The 20,002-nt window shown below is 38.9% G+C and overlaps 1 protein-coding gene across 2 annotated transcripts in view; it reads right to left on the bottom strand.

The window, feature by feature from the left end:
- Window positions 1-12,351, bottom strand: part of LOC119774507 (MAGUK p55 subfamily member 4-like) — a 30,742-nt gene extending 18,391 nt beyond the window's left edge. Inside the window, exons 1-10 of one of the 2 annotated variants that reach the window (XR_005279542.1) lie at window positions 12,157-12,351; window positions 8,609-8,675; window positions 6,677-6,798; window positions 6,508-6,585; window positions 3,411-3,494; window positions 3,193-3,324; window positions 2,597-2,897; window positions 796-1,965; window positions 306-387; window positions 181-208 (exon numbers count right to left, since the gene is read on the bottom strand). Coding sequence is in view for 1 of the 2 variants with exons in the window: in XM_038272036.1 (XP_038127964.1) it covers window positions 123-208; window positions 306-387; window positions 3,193-3,324; window positions 3,411-3,494; window positions 6,508-6,585; window positions 6,677-6,798; window positions 8,609-8,639 (615 nt within the window). In the remaining variant the exon portion in view is untranslated. Of the gene's footprint in view, window positions 1-122; window positions 209-305; window positions 388-795; window positions 1,966-2,596; window positions 2,898-3,192; window positions 3,325-3,410; window positions 3,495-6,507; window positions 6,586-6,676; window positions 6,799-8,608; window positions 8,676-12,156 lie in introns of those variants that run through there. The other variant, XM_038272036.1, reaches the window with a different exon arrangement.
- Between the last annotated feature and the right edge of the window lie 7,651 nt (window positions 12,352-20,002).

The following is a 20,002-nucleotide window of genomic DNA, read 5'->3' as shown; positions in this document are numbered from 1 at the left end:
ATAATTCTGACTCTTGTTTTACATTGTTTTAGGTGTTGGACCTGACAATTACAAAGATAATTTAGTTCCAGTTGATACTGATTGACTTAAACCATAAATAGGCCTTTATCCTGTAAACCTACCAGTATCTGAATGACCTTTTCTGGCTCCAGCCCCAATACTGAGTTGCCGTTCACCTCCACTAACAGATCACCAGGATGAAGGAGTCCTGAGACAGAAATCTACGGTAATCCATACTATATTTTGTTTAATTCAGATTCATTATTAAGGCCTTTCTAAGACAGCTGGGATAAATTTTATCTCACCACTGCGGTCTGCCAGTCCTCCATGAATTACTCTGGCAATGTAGATGTCTCCTGTCTCCTCATCCCTCCTTATTGTCGCCCCCTAGATTAAAAATTAACCACCTGTAATGGTTTTCAATCCTACAATACAGTATTTTGCAGTACAATAAAGGTAAAAACACTAGAAGTTCATTAGTTTTATGGGACAAAAGACACACTTAATAAAACAAATTTGCCAGCCATCCAAAAAAAAAAAACAAAAAAAAAAAAACAAAGCAGTTATTTTCTCAGAAAGGAGGCAGAGCTGAAAATATTTAACATAGAGAAGTGGTCAGAAACATTTTGTGTCAATAAGACAAATGCTCAAGCAAATTTTCAAAGCTAGCTGCAGGGTTAAGTGTATGAGGCTGCAATCATAGTAGAAGTAAAAATAAAAAAATGAAGTCTAACCAGAGTTTTAAAGGTTTAAATGGGAAACTTATAATGATAATCATAGTAACAGTACACTTACTCTAAATTCCCATGAAGAAAATACAAAGTCTTTGTACCTTTGATTTATTTTCCTTTAGCATTCTTCAGATGATTCAGAAAAAAAAAAAAACTCTGAGTTTGTGATCACAAAAGATACATGTTAGTTTGTTCATCTTAGAAAATCTGTCTAAAAAAGGCCTGTAAAAAGAATGGCTAGATAAGTTTTAGTGTGTTTCTAGCTTCCAAACAAGAATCTTTTATTGTGGCTGCTTAATTTTCTTCTTTTTCTTGTTCATTGTTAACCAGCCTGTGATATTACGGCTTTGATTGCCTTCCTGTTGAGCTTGTGTTAAAGGTCCGTTGTTGAATAGAACCTGTCCATTGTTGTCCCTATAATCTGCTTGCTTGCTGCTTATGTTTTGCCTTTTTGGACTTTGGTATTCCATAAAACCATCCACACAGGAACTGGTGGATGGAGAAGAGGAGGAGCTGGAGGAAGAGGAGGAGAGCAAAGCGGGCTGTGGGTACAATGTGGGAGGTTTGCAGATCCCTTTTGGAGATAAAGAAGAGACTCTTGGAGGTGGTGAAGGGCGACGGTTAGACCGAGTGGATCCTTCTTGCTGGTTTCTGGCCTCAATGATCCCTTGGAGCTTATCCACCACTTCAGCAAGAAGGTTAAGGGCCTGGGCATTCTCCTCCACACGATCTGTGATGATTTCTGTGGCGGCCACCATTTTTTGTCCTAGGTGGCGTACATCCTGACTACTGTGTTCAATACTGCTGGCCACAGTCTGAACTGTGGCCCTGAGCTCCTCCATGGAGCAGGTTTGGTTGGGCGGTGGATCATGTTTTTGTTCCTGCTTTTGCTCCAGTTGTGGTTGATTGTGATGCAGGACAGAAGAGTTGAGTGTAACTGAATGCTTTAAAGGCTGTTTGTGTTGACGGTGTGTAGGATTAGGGAGAGTGCGGACTTCTTGCTGCCAATGAGAGAGCTGAGCTGTAGGAATAGCTGGTGCTGTGTGGACTTCAACAAAAGTCCTACCAGGAGTACGAATGTTCCTGAGTTCTCCTCCTGAAGCAGCCTTTTTGTACATGAGGGGAGAGTTGGGAAGACTGACACTGTAGGCTAGGATTGGAGGGGGAGGGTAAGAATAATCATCACTGCTCCTGTCAGTTGAAGCATCATCTTCTTTGTTGGTTTTGGGTCTCTCTGAAACAAACCAGTGGGGGACAGCAGAAGAAGAAAAGCTGTAGACATCTACAAAGTACAAGAATGCAAATTATGTTCGAAGCTCACAGAAATGTAACCATGGGACCCCCCACAGAAATGAAACCATGGCACCCCCAAATAAATGGAACCATGGGAACCCCCAAAGAAATGGAACCATGAGACCCCACAAAGAAATGGAACCCCGGGACCCCCCAAAGAAATGGAACTATGAGACCCCACAAAGAAATGGAACCCCGGGACCCCCCAAAGAAATGGAACCATGAGACCCCCCAAAGAAATGGAACCACGGGACCCCACACCAGAAATGGAACCATGAGACCCCCCAAAGAAATGGAACCACGGGACCCCACACCATAAATGGAACCATGAGACCCACCCCCTCAGGTTTACATGGTAGCAAAAAAGGAACAAAGAATATGCCTGTCCATGGAAAAATCAATAACGATGTCTTCACAATAGGAACATTTAATGCTGATGGGGTTTGATGAACATAATGATGATCAGCATGATTAATGATGGGCTGATTCCTCAGAATTCTCCATCATTGCGGCTGAAGATGGAGGTTGATCACAGACAAATGAATGATCGGTTCAACTCATCCTTGTCTTACCGGAACACTTGCCTGAGTTAAAAACAGACGGAGCTGAGTGATGGAGCACTTGCTTTGGAAGTTCTGCTTTATGTGGACATAAACAATATGTTGGTGTCAACATGTAACCAGGAAGAGATTGGCAGGTCAGATTTCCAAGAGGGGGCAGAGGCCTGGCCTCACTCTCTGCCCTTCTGAACTCCTCCCCTGAGCACGCCCTTCTTGCAGGAATGAGGCGCTCCAGTGTGAGTCGGCGGAGGCTGCTCCAACGACTGCGGATCACTCCGACCCCATCTTCTACATTTCTGCAACTCTTTCCAGTCTTGGAGGATGAACAAGAAACTCTGTTTTTTAAGGTTTAAAGAAATCCCTGTCAAACTCAAAGTCTGAGTATTAATTGATCTAGAGTTTAACTGCAAACTACTTTAGTACAGTATCAAATATTAATCATAAACTGAGATTGGTTTGAGTGAATGTTAATTGATTCAATGGATAAAATAATTAAATATTTGCAATTAGATACATCAAATAATAGAAATTACACAAAGATTATAGGTTTATTTAGGCCATCATTAAACTTCAATGGAGAGTTGACAAAAACGTTACTTAAATCTCACCAAAGGTTGGTTGTTCTTCACAAGACAAACAATCCTCATGGCCTCCTCATCCTCGGGTAATTCATCAGGAAGAGGAGGAAGGATGGGTAAATAGTCACACTGTGCCACACTGTCGTGAGATGATATTAGGGCCTAGTGGACACAAATACCACCCAAAGGTGTTAAATCAACATTGAAAATGCTTTAGATGGATGTTTTGGTTCAATCAAAGGTCAAACCTGGATATGTGGTGAGCTGAGGAGATTGAAGAGCTCAAGAGCATCAGGTGAAGGACGATTAGCTCTTTGTATAATTACCATGATCTGAAAAATAAGTAAAACAAGAAAGATTATTAACCATAGGTGGAATTTCAAATAATACAATTCCCTTAGAAACGTATACTTAACAAATGAAACTGGTTGCATTTGCTGAATACGACCCAACATTTTAGAGTGCTTAATACGATTTTGGGCAACAGACCAACACATAATTATGGATTGAAAGGAAAGGATAACATTTGGGTGCTGCTCAGTCGATCAATGGGTAGCGCTGGTGCCTTGCAGCAAGAAGGTTCTGGGTTCAATTCCCGGGTCGTGGTCTTTCTGCATGGAGTTTGCATTTTCTCCCTGTGGATGCATGGGTTCTCTCCGGGTACCCCAGCTTCCCCCCACAGTCCAAAAACATGACTGTTAGCTTAATGGGCTTCTCTAAATTCTCCTTAGGTGTTAGTGTGTGTGAGAACGGTTGTTTGTCCTCTGTGTCTCTGTCTCTCTGTGTTGCCCTTCTTTCAATATTCACTGTGTTTTAAGTTTTGATTAATCTTAATCTACATCTACCCTTACATGTTGCATATCGTTAAAAAAAGTCAGATCTTGACCTCCATCCAGATGTTTACTGTTTCCCCTACTTTCCTTTAAGAACCACAAATCCTCCTTGTCTTGCTTTCTTTAGACCATAGTGTTCATCTTTTTAATAAAAGCATGACTTTTTAAGTGCAAAGACTAAGAGCTTTCCTTTCAAAACACTTAAACCTTAGCTCTAGATCTCTGCAACTTTTCCAGGTTTAAAAGTGGCCTGTTGATTGCCTTTTTGATAATTGCTGTTCAGTCTTTCTGTATTAGTAGACAGCCATGCTGGGTGTGCAGATGGGCTTATATTCACCATTTTAGCAGAATGGATGTAGCAATACCCCATTAGTAAGGCAGAACAAGGCAGGATATTGCTCTGAAACCTGATCCTTCATTAAATTTCTTCCTAAATTAATCCCTAAAATCTCTCTTGCGCCTCTTGTTTTTCATGCTTTGAGCCCTTCACAGAATATGGATTTATGCTAAGCCTAAACTCCATGCTCTAGGACTCAACTTTCTTAATAAATGAGTTGTGAAAATAATTGTTTTCCCTGAATTTAGGAGGAATCAACCAGATTTCTGTTGTAAACGTTTTAAAAACTATAATTTTTTCTAACCACTTCACATGCTCTGGGATTATGCTTTGCAATTAAACATGAAAACATCAAAAGTCTATTAATACTTCATGTAATTTCATGTGTAATTATTTTTCTTTGCATAGCCAATACTAATGGGGCCGCTTGGGTTCACCTAGTTTTTCTAAATTTTAGACATAGTGTGAAACACATAAGTTGAAAATCTCAAAAAATAAAACATAAACATAATAAAAAAGCATTAACATTTCTAGACACCTCAATGACGTTAATGGCCTTACAAGGTTTACAACATAAAATAACAGGAACAAAAATTTACTCCAGGTTCTATGTACACAAGCAAATCATCTACAAATCTAAAGATTTTCCAAAATCAACCTTTGTGAATTTCTTGATTGGTTGTGAATACCCACTACTACTCTCTGCTTATTAACAACTTCTCAAAGCATTATGCATAAGGATGTTGCCAAAGCTTTGATGATGTTGGTAGGATTTCTGCTAGCATATTAGAGTGCAATGGCTCTTTATGTGGTTATTAAAATTACACTGTAATAAGGCATATTATTATACCACACACTTCAAAGTCTGCCACCGATGTAAACTGACACACGAGTAGGAGAGGATCTACAGGTGTATAAAAAGCAATCAATCACATCAACCAATCAATGAAGCTGATTTGGTAGCTGGCAGGGAGACAGACACAGCACTGCTGATGCAGATCGCTGTAATCACTCCATTAAAATTGTTTACTGCCTAAATTACCTTACAATGTTGAAAAATCTGCCGGCAAACTATGTTCGCTTCTATTGTTCTAGTGCCTGTAGTTAGCACCACATATCTGAAAAAGGCTAACATTTACTTTCAGCCACTACGAATAGTAGGAGTAAAAAACCAAAGGGTAAAAGGGCCTGAGGCAGCTGCTGCTGGGGATTCCTAGAGACAGCACACCGTCAGTATGTAGGGTCTGCTCACGTCCGAGACGGAAATAATATTTTAAGGCAGGATTGTGAACTTAATGAACTAACTGCACAGACAATGTGTAGAGGTGTACTTTCTCAATTAAAAATATTAAAACCAAATTTCACCCACCGATCACAGCAAATATTCCAAAGCTGCTCTCTGCCATTCAACACAGGAGCAGCGGAAACATCAGATGCATCTGTACACACCTGGTCTTAATGTACAAGCATCAAAAAGGAAGCTGCAGGTACTTTTTTGCTGTTCAAATCGCATTGCAAACGTAGCATTACACTTTCTGGTTGTTTGAATTATCCTATGAAACATAATATTGTACCAAAAACTGATTTCCTTATGAAATTTCCACCTCTAGGCAAACACACATACTGCTCATTATTAGGAAAAAAATACTGTTGTAACAAAGAGAAAAAGTCAGCTGCATTCCACCTCAAAATAACGTTTTGCAAAGCCTAAAGATTTTATACACCAATGTGTACACCTTATGATATATTCCTAACTTAAATCTTGGTGAAGAGTAGTTCATGTGCTTAAATTTTAAATAAAGTTGACCGTTTGGTATTAATTATGGTGCTCTTTTGTTAGAATTCTGAGCTCATAGAAAAGAACGAAAGAATAGGAGTTGGCTAAGTTAGCAAAGGTGCTAAAAAGAAAATGTAAAGACATGGGAGGAGCAGAGATGATTAATAAACAACAATTTGTTTATTCAAACTGTTGTTTATTGAACAATTTGTCAAAAATTCAACAATTTTCAAAATTGTTATTTATTCATCTCTTTTAAAAGATGCATTCAAAACCTTAGCCTGATGAAATATGATAATGCCTGAAAAACGACAAAACAAGAAATTTAACATTGTAAAAGAAAATAAGTCCAGATTAAAAACTAGGTATGATTGATGTATCTAGATTTGTCTATTCACCTCTTGTACGAGTCCAGAGGCACATGGAAGAAGTGGACTTGGAGTAAATCTCTGGAACTGCAACAGGCACTCATAAATCTAAAAAGGCAACACAAACAATTGTTTAATCAATCCCCAGCTATATATACCGGGTCCAATGCATTGCATCAACAAAAAATTTATGAAATACCTTTAGTAAGGCGCGTAGCCATGGAGCACTCAGTAGTTCATGAAGAAGCTGAGCACCACTAATGTTTCTACTGACAGCTTCACCAACATCCTCCACAACACTCGATAATACCTCACTGACTCCTGCAAACGCAGAAACACAGAGACCTTCATATCACAACTGACATCATATCACAACTGAATGCTATTTCAGCTTTCCAAATTAAGAGAAGGGACGTTTCTCAACCACAGCCTTATTTTTGCTGTCTGATAAATTACAGCTTGCCTAAGAAATTTGTAACTGAATCAGAAATATAAATGCAGACATATAATCGGACATCAAACTATTAGGCTGTAGGAAACAAAACAGCATACACAGAAATAGGTGTGTACGCATGATGGATAAATATGTAAAACACATAGTTATCCAACAGATGCTGTGTTATCCCACTGTTTCTACTCTAAAGGTCTTTGGAATCTTGTTGCAACTAATGGCATCAGGAGCTCGTAGACGTATCAGGAGATTTTTATGTAAAAACCTGAAGCCTATAAGAAAAATCAAAGGTCTTACAGCACAGTGACAATTCAAAACAGATGGCCAAAATAACATAGAAAAGAGTCACTGGAGAAAAAATTGAACCTCCTTTTGTTGCAATGTTCCTAGACCTAAATCCCAATATAAATCTGTGTGGTAAGTGGAATAAAAGTTGGAGGATCCAATTTGATTTGTTCAAAGGGAAGTCTTTTTTATTGTTTCAAAAGGGGAAAATAGTAAATGGCACCAGCTGCCACTTATTAATACATATTTTCAAAGCTGCCTTTTTAAACTATGACCTGAGTCTATCACCAAAGTGAAACAACTGAGATATGAATAGTGACTAAAGCGAAGGAAAGCGGCATCTATATCAGCTCTTCTACACATACATGTGTAAAAGAGCACCATGAGACAAAATTTATGAAAAATGATACATCCTTGCATAAACTTTGTTATAAACACAGCTATTAAGTTGTATAAAGCAACCAAACCATATCAGAACACCTATATTCTCAGTGTCCCAATTGAATATTTCCAAACTCTCATGTTCATACACTATGAAAGTTTTTTAAACATCAAACTCTCAAACACGTACAATGAAACTCTTTCTTACTTAACAGCAAACTCTCTTACATCTGTTATCAAACTAACTTAGACAAAAGGTTATTTCACACATACCATTAAACTCTCATATATTACATCAAACTATCTAATATAAACATCAGATTCCTTCACATGTCAATAAACTCTCATGTATACCAACAAACTTTATACTAACAAATCTTAGATAAATCCTCACACTCTCTCACATATACCATAAAAATCTCTCTTACAGACCATAAAACAATCAAGCTGAAAGTCATTTTTTAAAATCAAATTGTAGTCAGATTCAAATGAGCAGCATTTATCAATGTATTCAACTTTTTGTTGTTGAAATGTTTTTTTTTTTAATGTAAACTAATAATTAAAATGTTCCTTTGCTGAAAAAAAATGTACATGTCTGAATATTAAGTGTTTTATGTTATATCTAGGAGTGTTGAATGGTGGTTTTAGGAGTTTGTTCTTAAGTGTAAGAGTTTCATAATATATGTTAGAGCATTTAATAGTATGTGTACGATAATCTGATATGTCTGGATATATCTGTATATGATTGTGTTGGTGTATATATAGGTTTATTGGTATGTGTGAGAGGTTGATGAATGTTAGAGAGTTACATCATGTTTGTAAGAGTTTTGAAATGTTTTTATTATACACTGAGATCATAGTAGTGTGAATGAGAAAGTTTGGTTGTTTTTTAGGAGTGAATGGGTGTACGTGTGTGAGTATATACACAGAAGACAAAGCATTAGCAGAGCATAGTTTAAAAGGCAGCTTTGAAAAGATGTTTGTTTGTAGCTCATAGTTTCTTTGTTTTCTCACCATCTTCCATAGATTGTCTCATTGTTGTCATCTAGAAACACCGTAGAGAAAGGAATCTGTATTTAACCTGTAAAGAAATCACATAACATTTGCCAAACATTATCATGAAATGCAGTAGAGCAAGTTGCATATGTCATACCTCATATGCCATATGTCATATGGCTTACAACTTTTTCAATACCTCCAAATGTAGTTTATAGTTATGCATTCCTTCTTACTCGGTTAAATTGGAGCCAAAAGAAGCCACAGTGTTGTTTAAAGTTCTGGGAACTAAATATGGTTTTAGAAATGCTGTCAGGGCTTATTTGTAAGGTCATGAGATTGATGTGAATCACTACAAGATGGTACAGCAGTCCTACACAAAAATAATCTATTGATGACATCCTGCTCCTTGGTTTTAATATCGGTGTTGGTTTGAAGTTGCTGACAGATGGCCCGTCTAAGCTTTAAGTAATAGTCTAAAGCAGCTGCTTTCCCCTGATCAAATTAAGGTGGGCAGACTGACTGCAGCTGCTGGCCTCAATGCTAACCACTTTAAGACTCTCTGTTAATATGAATACCTTCAGTATAACCACTGTCTGCACAACAGCCAAATAGCTTTTAAAAATACGGATATGCTTTTTAGGTCCTGCAGGTTGCATCATGTTTTTGTTTTTTTATGGTTTGATATAGTTTTGCTGTTTTGGGTTTACCATACTAGTTAGCTTTGTTAACCTTTTGCCCGATATTCTCTAGTTAATGTCTCTTGCATATTTTTTCTTTAGTTGGTTTTGTCTTTACTTTCATTGGTCATGATATTTATATCATTGGATTGAATCTCTCAGTTACATTCTTTCATTTTTCCTGATTTATTCATGTTTAATAATTTCTGTCTGAGCCAGAGCCTTCTGTTATTTAACAGATTGTAATCACCTGTGTCTCCTCATTTGCCTGTTTTTTCATTACCTAAGCCAGTCAGTTGTTTTTGTGGTATGCAGTGGTTTGATAAAAATATATAAGGTGTGAAACAAATTTAACAAAACTCCCCTTGTAAATATAGGAAACTCCTTTTCCTCACACTGATTTCAGATAATTTTTTGTACGCAATACTATCCTTTAGAGATTGTCACACCTGTCAATAATAGTACAATTAATATAGAAAATAAAGGTAACTTAACCGTCTGTGACAGGTTCAAAAATCCAAAAAGTATGATTGCTGTACATTTGAAAAGAGCAGAATAGAAATTGATCAAGAAATGGTAGTATGGTTTTCAATTATAAGAAACTAATAGCTAGCAGTGACAAAGATTAAGCTATTGGACCACAGAAATGTCTGGAGGAGTCATGGAAAGATTTTCCAACTTAGGAACAAACTTGATGGTGGTAGTGATAGAGCTGATTTAATAGACAGTATATAACACAAGTAATAATGAAGGAATGGTGCTACATTTTTTAACTTTATCTTCTATCATGCTTGATTATTTGAAATAGGAAAATATGCTGTTTCAAGCAGGATGATCACATACATAAAAACACATCTTGTTTAAGGATCTCTCACACCTTGACGATTTAAACAGCATATTCCACACAAAAAATCTTGCATAAAACGCTGTCATATGTTGGATAAGTTATGTGTAAGCTTTGTAAAACAGCACGCTGTTGTATGCTGAAGTACGTTGAAACACGTAGACATACAACAAGTTCTTTGAGAAATCCCGAAGTATGCCAGCGTATGCTCATACGTGGGCCATAAGTTACAGATAAAATTATCTGATCGGTGACATACGTTAAGTTTAAGTTACTCATATGTCGTGGTGTCTAGCTTATCCAAAACCCTATGATTTACTTGTGTATAACTTATCAAGAACTTATCAAGAACTTATCTCCAAATCATATCAACATATTTGACGTGTTCCAGACGACCGCTGAACCTGTTTCTCACTTATAGCTATTGTGTAATGGCGTATTGGCAGCGTTTTGGTATAAAAGTGGGGTCGCAGGAGGAAACCGTCAGTTCTCCTCCAGACTTCATCCCTATCATAGGTTAGGTGTGAAGGTGAGTGTGATGGATCCTCCCTGCGTTCACGCCCATGGCTATGACCAACAAACTTCCTAGCAGACATGACACTGAATCTGCTGCAACTGCAAACCTTCATTCTTTATTTTTTTTCTTTTTAGGGGCTGGGTTAATACCGCGATCAAAGACATCTTTTTATGCAGGCCGGGCACCTCCGGGCGCATTGCTGCCCCCCCCAGGACACTGGCTTGTGACATTTCATGGGCATTACGCTGCCGTGCGTTATGCATAAGTTAGATTGTCATTGGACATATGTTCTGGACTCGTTATGATTACACTATGTACATTGAAAAAATACATAGAAATGGATAACTTGGCAAGGTGTGACATGGCTCTTAGTAATGGTTAAAAAGAGCTAATATTCAGTTTATGGAGGGGTCCTGAGCTCAGTACAGTTAAAAAGTATAAACTACATTATTTATGGAAAAAAACTGCTGAAAAACTGATTTAATTACATTTCACCAATTCTGTTAAATAGCATCTACATTATCTATTAAAGGAGTTTTCTTCTCCACTGTTGCTAAAAACTAATTTTAAGGAAAACTATTAATGTTATTTATTTTAAAGTCATAGGAAACCAAAATAGAAGAGTTCTAAGAAATCATTAAAACCTCCTACTAAATATGACACGGTGAGAATCTGTACGGTTCTGACATAGAGTATTTATTACACTAAAATCCAACCAAAAGAAAAAAAACAAAAAACACCAACATATTTTTGATGCTTTATTCCCACTAGTTTAACATTCCATGACCATTTTTAGTCAAAGCACTCTGATTTTATCATCAATATTAAATATTTAACGAAAATTTAGACAATAAATAAATAAAATAATTTGACACACTTGAAAATAAAAAGAAAGCTTTCCACAAATCTAGCCCTAAAAAAACCCCCAAAACAACGACAACAAAGGAAAAAAAAAAAAAGTTTGATAGAAATGGCAGTAAGGTTAGAACTTAATTGCTTTACCAATGTTCAGTGGCTTATTCTATATATTCCTGATCCCCCTCCCTAATCCCCTATCGTTCCTGCATTAACACTAAAGGAGGTGTGGTTGCTAAATTGTTGACCCGGTGCAATCAACAGGGCTTCATTTAAAAGGATTTAATCAGTAGTTTTTACAAACTGCATTTCCTTACATGTATATGATTTCATACAAAACTGGAATAACTGTGAATTTTGACATGTCTTTATAATTGAACTAATCCAGTTATAATTTTCTGTCACTAAGCAATCCATTAGTTTAACATTCTATTGAATAAAAATAATTTAATAAAACAATGCAGCCACATTTCCTATAATTAAAAAGGCAATAAAGACATGAATATATTTGAACAAACAATCAAAAAGAACCGTGTTCATGTTCAACCCACAGCGCCAGGAAATACATCTGTGGTCAGTCAGTTCAACCTGTTTTTTCTTCAGTTTTTAATCACAAACAAATGCATTTAAATCCAGTCAACTCACGGAAACAGCATTAAAATCAATGTACCTTATCTTCCTGTGCTCCAGTGTTCCTGGGTGTGTTGATTTAGAGATTGATCTCTGAGATGGAGTGAATCAGCAGTGTGAGCATGTCAGTCACAGCCAAAAGTGACTGACATGGATGTGAGTTTACAACCAAACCAAACCTGACACTAATCCCCTCTAACCCAGTTTAATCTACCAAGCTCTTCCTCTCCGCCTCCACTGCATCCTCTTTCTCTTTAAAAAATAATTCAAAATATCTTTTCTTTGTTCTTAGTTTTTGAAACAGTTTTGCCAATTTTCTACATTTATTTAACTTTTTTCTGCTGTGTGTGAACTCTTTTTCTTTTCTTATTTGGTCCTTTTCTCACTATCTCACTCATTCAGTGTAGCTCAGAGGATCACAAAGCCTCTTAGTCTCCCACTGTTTTTAGCCACAGCCACACAAACCCAGACAGTACAAAAGCTTGTTCTTTGCAAGGACCTTTGTTTGCATAATCTATTAACCTAACCTGATACCAGCATGGACCGATAAGACCAACACTATAATGAAATGTTCCTTTAGCTTTCTGAAGAACATCCTTACTTTTCTAGTGACTCCACTTGGTAGGATACAAATCTTCCACTGTAAAGTCAACAAGTAGACAAATAAGAGAGGCAAGTAATACAGCAATATTCTTGCTAAATGGAACAACTTTATAGTTACATTACATTTAATCCCATCGGAACATCTGGGTGCTAAAGAGGCCAGCTGCATGCAGCTGTCTGCATTAGAGTATATGTGTGCATGTGGGGTTATTCCCGGGCAAGTGTCAGTGGGTCACCTCAGAGATTATCACTGATCCCACCGTCACAGACGCAGCGATAAAAACGGACAGAAATACATGCACTGCTGACAGAAATGCAGTTCTGCAGCATGTAAATGCTGACAGTCATATTGTCAGAATGTAAAATATCATTGAAACATTGTTGTGATTTTGCCAGATTACAACCTCATACTAAGTATAATAACAAGATTAAGATACATTATTTTGTAAAATCAATACTCTATCCACATCTATCTAGAGTGTTAACAGACTGAGAGATGGGATATACACGGGAGAAAGAGCAAGGTGGAAGTCTCTAGTGCTCTTTAAAACAGCTTGATGTCTGTTCCGGGTTGTTTCAAGGTATCAAAAAAAATAAAAATAAACCTCCACTTGCACCACCTGCTGGGTCTAAATGGTGGGTGGCTTAAAGGAAAATTATCTGCCATTTTTAACTCTGCCCTTGTAGAACATTACAGTCGATCTTGTGAGATTTAGTCAAAAACTGTCACATAAACCTTTAGGTTTTCAAATACCATTTGGTAAATGGAAAAAGCATCACGGCCTGTCATGGGAACTATTATGGCCTTGTCATCTGGATATAAAAAAGGCAAATGGACCATACAGATACTGTAGACACAGAAAAAAAACAAAAAACATTAAAAAGTCAGCTGTACAGATTGGGAAAATTTACAAAAGAGTCAATATAATGTAGCCAAAAAATAAATAAATAAAGCTGCATTGTAAGCATCTATTCAATTTGTACGGTGCTGTAACTGTAATAGGGTCTAACTGTTTTTTTGGTTGAAACTGTGGTAATGCACTGTTGTGCATTTCAGATGCAGCTGTCATAAGGAGTGCTACAGCTCTGCAACAGCTTCATGCTTGTGTGAGGTGAAACTCTTAAACACAGATAGTATTGTTGTCTGAGTTTCTCTTTCTCCCACCACTTGGATGGAGTTGAAAGATCCCCTCAGTAGTAGCGTCAATCACAGGCAAGGAGAGTAATCCATGTGCTAGGCGAAAGTCATTGGCTTGAGCCTACACATAGGGCCCAAACCAGAGGCCTATGTATAGTCTAAAAAGGGAAAGGCAAGACAGGAAAATCCCAGAGGCAAAAACTTGTCAAGATCAGGTGAGCAGGGAAAGGATGTTCGAGATTTACTCACACACGGCTCTCAAAAATCTGGTTCTGTCTGTATACAGAAGCCAAGCCAAGGAGTGAGCACAAATGAGGGTCCTCTAAGTGGAACTTGCAGTTGCATTAGAAGAGGATGATTAATACATGGCAGGACAAGTTTGTAAATGAAGACAGACAGGCCACTTCATTTTCTGTCCTCTACCTGCATTTAGCCATAAATGGCTGCTAGAAGGATTCTCATGAAGGCTAATGTTTTTTTTTATATACTTATTTTTTATTGAACATTTCTGAACACATACAGTGGAGAGGCATCAATACATTCAAATTCATATACAATGCTGGACAACCTTGACCATATTTATCTGGATACAAGAGTGGTATTCTCCTTGCGCCTGTAGTCGCTCCATTTTTCTCATTTAACATAAATCTAACCCTCCTGCAATCTCAGTCTATGTGTGATTTTCTCCATTAGAAAAATCTCTTCCACAATGTTCAACCACTGCTCCACCTCAGGGGGGTCTTGTCTATACCATAGTTTTGTAATAGTTTTCCTTGATGGTGAAAGCAATACTTTTAGCAGGTATTCATCATCCTTTTGAATTACATCATGTGTCAGGCATCCTAGATAAAGTGTTTTACATGATCTGGGTATTCAATAACCCAATATGTATTTCAAAATTAGGCAAACATTATGCCAGTATGTGGTTAGCTTTTGACAAGACCAGAATATGTTCGTGTGGCCTACATCCGTCTGGCCACAGAATCTCCAGCATGGCTGTGAACTGGATAACAGGCTAATGTGTTTTTACTGTAAATGATCCAACTAATAGAATTCATCTCATGGTTATCAATGAAAGGAAATAGCAGATAAATGCAATTTCAGTGAGGTAGAATTTAATCTTCGAGTCAGTGAAGTGGAGAGTTGAGAAGAAATCATGTTTGGTAGAGGTAGGACAAATGTGTGGTCTCTGACAGCACATTCAGCCTAAGCTATATCCCGCTCATTTTGGTCCATATTGGCTAGGGAGGATTTCTGTCTACATGGGCTCCCTTCTGGCATTGTGTCAGATAAAGGTCCCCAGTTTATCTCCTGCTTCTGGAGAGAGTTCTGCTCCATGCTGGGCATCTCTATCAGCCTGACCTCCAGTTTCCACCCTCAAACTGATGGTCAAACTGAGAGAACTAACCAGGAAATTAAGACCAAGCTCTGTGTCCTGTGCTGGTCTGACCCCTCTAAGTGGTCCCACAATCTCCCACAATCTTGGATTGAGAGTGTAATTAATTCTCTTCTCTCATGTACCACTGGCCTCACATGTTCTATGTTGTGTATGGTTTTTAGCCACCGGTATTCCTTATCCGGGAGAGGGAGCCCATGTTCCTTCTGCCCGCACTACTGCCTTGAAGTGCAAACGAGTCTGGAGAAAAGCTATACAGGCCATTGTCCGGGTTACATTCCAGAACTGCCAATTGTCATCCTGTCCCCTCTCCTGCCTATCAAGTCAAAAATGTCAGGCTTTCCACCAAGGGTCTCCCTCTCAGAGTGGCGCGTGTTAAGTTGGCACCTTGTTTTGTCAGGCCTTTTCCCATTTCTAAGATCGTTAACCGAGTTGCCATCCAGTACCTTGATGGAGAACCTATCTATACCGTGTGACACATCTTATGATCCAGGAGGGGTCGTGGGGTCCATTATCTGGTGGACTGGGAAGGATATGGGCCGGAGGAATGGTTTTGGATTACAGCACAGTTCATTGCTAAGTCACTCATCAGCAGAGATGGGAAGTTACGAAGTACAAATACTTTGTTACTGTACTCAAGTAGATTTTTCTGATATTTTTACTTTACTTTACTAATTATTTTTATGGCGACTTTTTACTTCTACTCCTTACATTTTTACACAAATATCTGTACTTTCTACTCCTTACATTTAAAAAAATTGGCTCGTTACTTTAGTTTTGAATCATTTCAATGGAGTTACCGTTATTATTTTTCACGTTATCAATACCCAATTCAATCTAATTGGATGGGAATCTACGTTGCATTTGAAGCACCACTACAAGATGAATCGACAGATTCGGCTGTATTCATTGGCGGCAAATCATTGCAGCTTGGTGGCGGTGGCGTTAGCATAGTAGCATGGACGACGAGATGATTGAAAATGAACACAACGGAGATCTAGTCCTATTGGCAGACATCCATTTAAAATGTAGGCAACGGCATGAAAAAAAAGTGGTTTCTACTTTTACTTTTATACTTTAAGTAAATTTACAAGCCTGTACTTTGTTACTTTTACTTGAGTAAAGAAGTTTTATCAGTACTTCCACTTTTACCAGAGTATTTTTTAACACACGTATCTGTACTTTTACTCAAGTACAGAAAGTGAGTACTTTTGCCATCTCTGCTCATCAGGGAGTTCATTTGTCTGTCCCCTATCAACCTAGGGGTCCAATGGGAGCCGGCTCTTGAGGGTTGGGTACTGTGAAATATTCTGACCTGTCTAATAGTGTGTTTACTTTCCTCTTTCCCTCCTGCTCTGATTACTCACTGTGCTGCTCCTGCTCAGTCTTATTACCACTCATTCCCCCCACCTGCCTCCCAGCCTTCATAAGCATGCCTTTGACCAGTTGGCAGTGCCAGATTGTCTGAAAGCCCATGGTTAGTAAGCATCCAGCGTTAAGGGACTGCCTTATTTTAACCCTGTTTTTGCCTTCTGGATTGTTGTGTTGTTTTGTTCTGGATATCTACCCTGCTCCTGTTCCCTGATTTCTGTCTACTATTAAAAACCCCTGTATTGGAATGAATTTGCTGGCTCTGACCCTTGCCTGACTCTCTCGTTACTATGAATTACCTGTCCAGCCACCAACCTGCTTTCTCCCTTTCAGTGGTTCCTTCCACCTGGATAAACCTTCTACCGAGTTCTCTGCAGCGTTCCAATAGTAAACTAGTTTAATAGCATTTAATAGTAAACTGTTCCTTATTGTTCCTAGTTGTATTTTGGTTCACAGTCTGATTGTCTGAAGCTCAAAACTTGGATCCAGAATTCAAGCAGACAGATCAGAGAGTTTTCACAGCAAGCGTTTATAAACTGCTTTGTGTACAGTGGCTCGTCAGCTGGGGCAAGATCACTGGATACTTTGTAGAATTGGAAACTCAGGTTAGTGACTATAAAACAGATGGGAAATGATAACAAGCATGTGAGTTACTAACCCGGTTAAGGAAGGAGTGGAATCCAGAAGGATTTTCTCCCCACAGTACGCGGCGGGAGCCACCCCCGAGAGTTCCAGAAGGGAAGCAGAGCAGACTGACAAAAATGCTGCGTTCACACCGGACGCGTCAACCAATCAGAGAAGCTGATCTGGGAGCTGGCAGAGAGACAGACACATCGCTCATGATACAGAGCGCTATGATCACTCCTCTGTAACAGTTTATTGACGCATAAATTAACTTAAAATGCAGACATCTGCCGGCAGAATATGTTTGCTTTTATTATCCTGCTGCCTGCAGTTTGGATTATTTAGATGAAAAACACCTACCAGCTGCCGCGGTGAACCGCTAGGAGGCGACACGGCCAGAGGCTGCTGATGAAGGGATTCCTTCTGTCGGCGCACCGCCGGTATGTGGGGGTCTGAGCAGCTCCGACAGAAATAATATTAGAAGGCAGGATGATAATCTGAATAAACTGACTGCACTGATGAAGTTTTCAGGTGGACTTTCTCACTTAAAAACATATTAAAACTACTTTATTCCACTGATCACAGCAAATATAGCTGCAAGGCAGAGAAAGGACAGTGAAGCTCCGCCCAACGCGCGTCAGACCCACTTTTGGACCGCGCAGCGAGAGCAGCAAAGCTGCTTCAGCCGCGCGTCAGAACTAACTGGTACAAGCAGCCAAAATGAAGCAGCAGACCCTATTTTGCTGCGCCAGCTGCGTCCGGTGTGAACATAGCAAAAGAAGTCAGCAGATGCGGAAGAGCAGAAGTATCTGGAGGGAGAATCCAGAGTCAGAGTCGATGCAGGTGCAGGTTTCCAAGTCAGAAGACCCGCCGGGGACAGGGGACAGATCCAAGGTCGTAAACAGGCAGAATCCAAGAAACAGTCCGAAGTCCAGATTTTCGATATCCATAGGCAGAAACTTCTGAAGATCAGGTAATGAGAAACGCACAGGTACGCTAGAATACTCTCACACATGGATCAAATAATCTGGCACTAATGACTGGAAACAAGCAGCATAAAAAGGAGCTGGAACAGGCTGATCAGATGAAAACTGGGTGTCATTGTTGTAGAGATCATGACGAATATGTGTTGATCTGTGGTACATGACTGGTGATAACTGGTAGAGAGATTGGATGGTGAGAAAACATTTGGATATTATTTAAATTTTGATTTAAGATTTGAGTTGACTTATTGGTCTTTTTGACTTATAAGAGACAGGTCCTTGGGCAACGTTTTAGCTCACCAGGGCAAACGTATATGTCACACTGTTGTTTTTATTGATGGAGTCAATCTATGATTAAAGTTCTACATGGAGTAACACTGAATGCTTTAAAGGAATAACTTCACAAGAGTCTGTTCAGTTTAAATATTGTCTGAGTAAACTGTTTGTTTTGGTTGTTTTTCTAACTGCAGGATAGGAATATTAGGATAGCTATAAAAAAATTGCAGAAAATTTCACTTAAATTCATTAGACTTGGCTCAAGAGAAATTTAGCTGGGGGAATGGGTAAGTAATCAGTCTCTGAAATTTTAAGACTAAAGCATCTTTCAGCAACAGCACAAGCACATAAAAAAGGCACCAGCTGGCTTTCATGTTTCCCAAGTTAACTGTTTGGCTCCAGCCAGCAAACCAAGCACATACTGTACACGGCTCACCTGCCACATGGAAAGGAAGATTCTAACTGGGTGCACTTATTGCAGCCCAGTCTACTGAATGGAGTAATATGTTGTGACCTATAAAAGTGACAATAAACCCTCCTGTTAATATCACAACCCAAGAAGAGGCCAAAGATGCCCTGTCATCGACAGCTACCATCCTGCAACTTTTAGATGCATCTCTTATCCAAAACACCTAAATTAAATGTGTGGCTTCTTATGAGGCCCCTGTTGAGCTGAATGATGTGCAAAGGGAATTCAACTATTAGTGTCAGGTGTGTGTTGCAGGATTATATTGTGTCTAGTTCTAATGTGTAGCTGTGGAAAAAAAATAAAAAACCAGAAGGAGAAAAGAAAATGCCAACCCAGTACTTCTAGGGCTTCCATGTCTACTTCCTTTTCATAACCAATTCAGTATTCTATTTTTTTTTATATAGTTGTGCTCCCTTTGCCATTTAACAAACTAAGAATGGTGCCCAGCCACCCTGAAAAGGAAACTCATTTTTGCAGCTTGTATTCACAATCTTGTCCGTTCTGTCATTACCCAGATCTCATGACCATAGGTGAGGGTGGGAACATAGATCGATCGGTAAATTCAGAGCATTGCGCCCCATGCAGCTCCCTCTTCACCACGACAGTCTGATACAGCAACTGCGTTACTACCAACACTGCACCAATCCGTCTATCGATCTCATGCTCCATTCGTCCCTCACTCTTGAACAACACCCCGAGATACTTGAACTCCTCAACTTAAAACAAGGACTCTCCACCGACCTGAAGAGGGGAGTCCACCTTTCTCCAGTAAAGAACCATGGCCTCAGATTTGAAGATGCTGCTCCAGTGCACGCTGAATGTCCCAGTTTGATGAGGCCAAAATGACAACATCATCTGCAAACAGCAGAGATGATATCCTGAGGTTACGGACACCTTCTGGTCCCTGACTGCACCTAGAAATTCTGTCCATAAATATAATAAACACAAACGATGACAAAGGGCAGCTCTGGCGGAGACCAACATGCACCGGGAATAGGTCTGACTTACTGCCGTTAATGCGAACCA

The sequence above is a fragment of the Cyprinodon tularosa genome, unplaced genomic scaffold (assembly GCF_016077235.1).
Source record: "Cyprinodon tularosa strain WSP-4 unplaced genomic scaffold, ASM1607723v1 ctg815, whole genome shotgun sequence".
In the NCBI taxonomy this organism is placed as follows: Eukaryota; Metazoa; Chordata; class Actinopteri; order Cyprinodontiformes; family Cyprinodontidae; genus Cyprinodon; species Cyprinodon tularosa.
The sequence above is the reverse complement of the archived record's forward strand: the minus strand, read 5'-3'. Positions and strand labels throughout refer to the sequence as shown.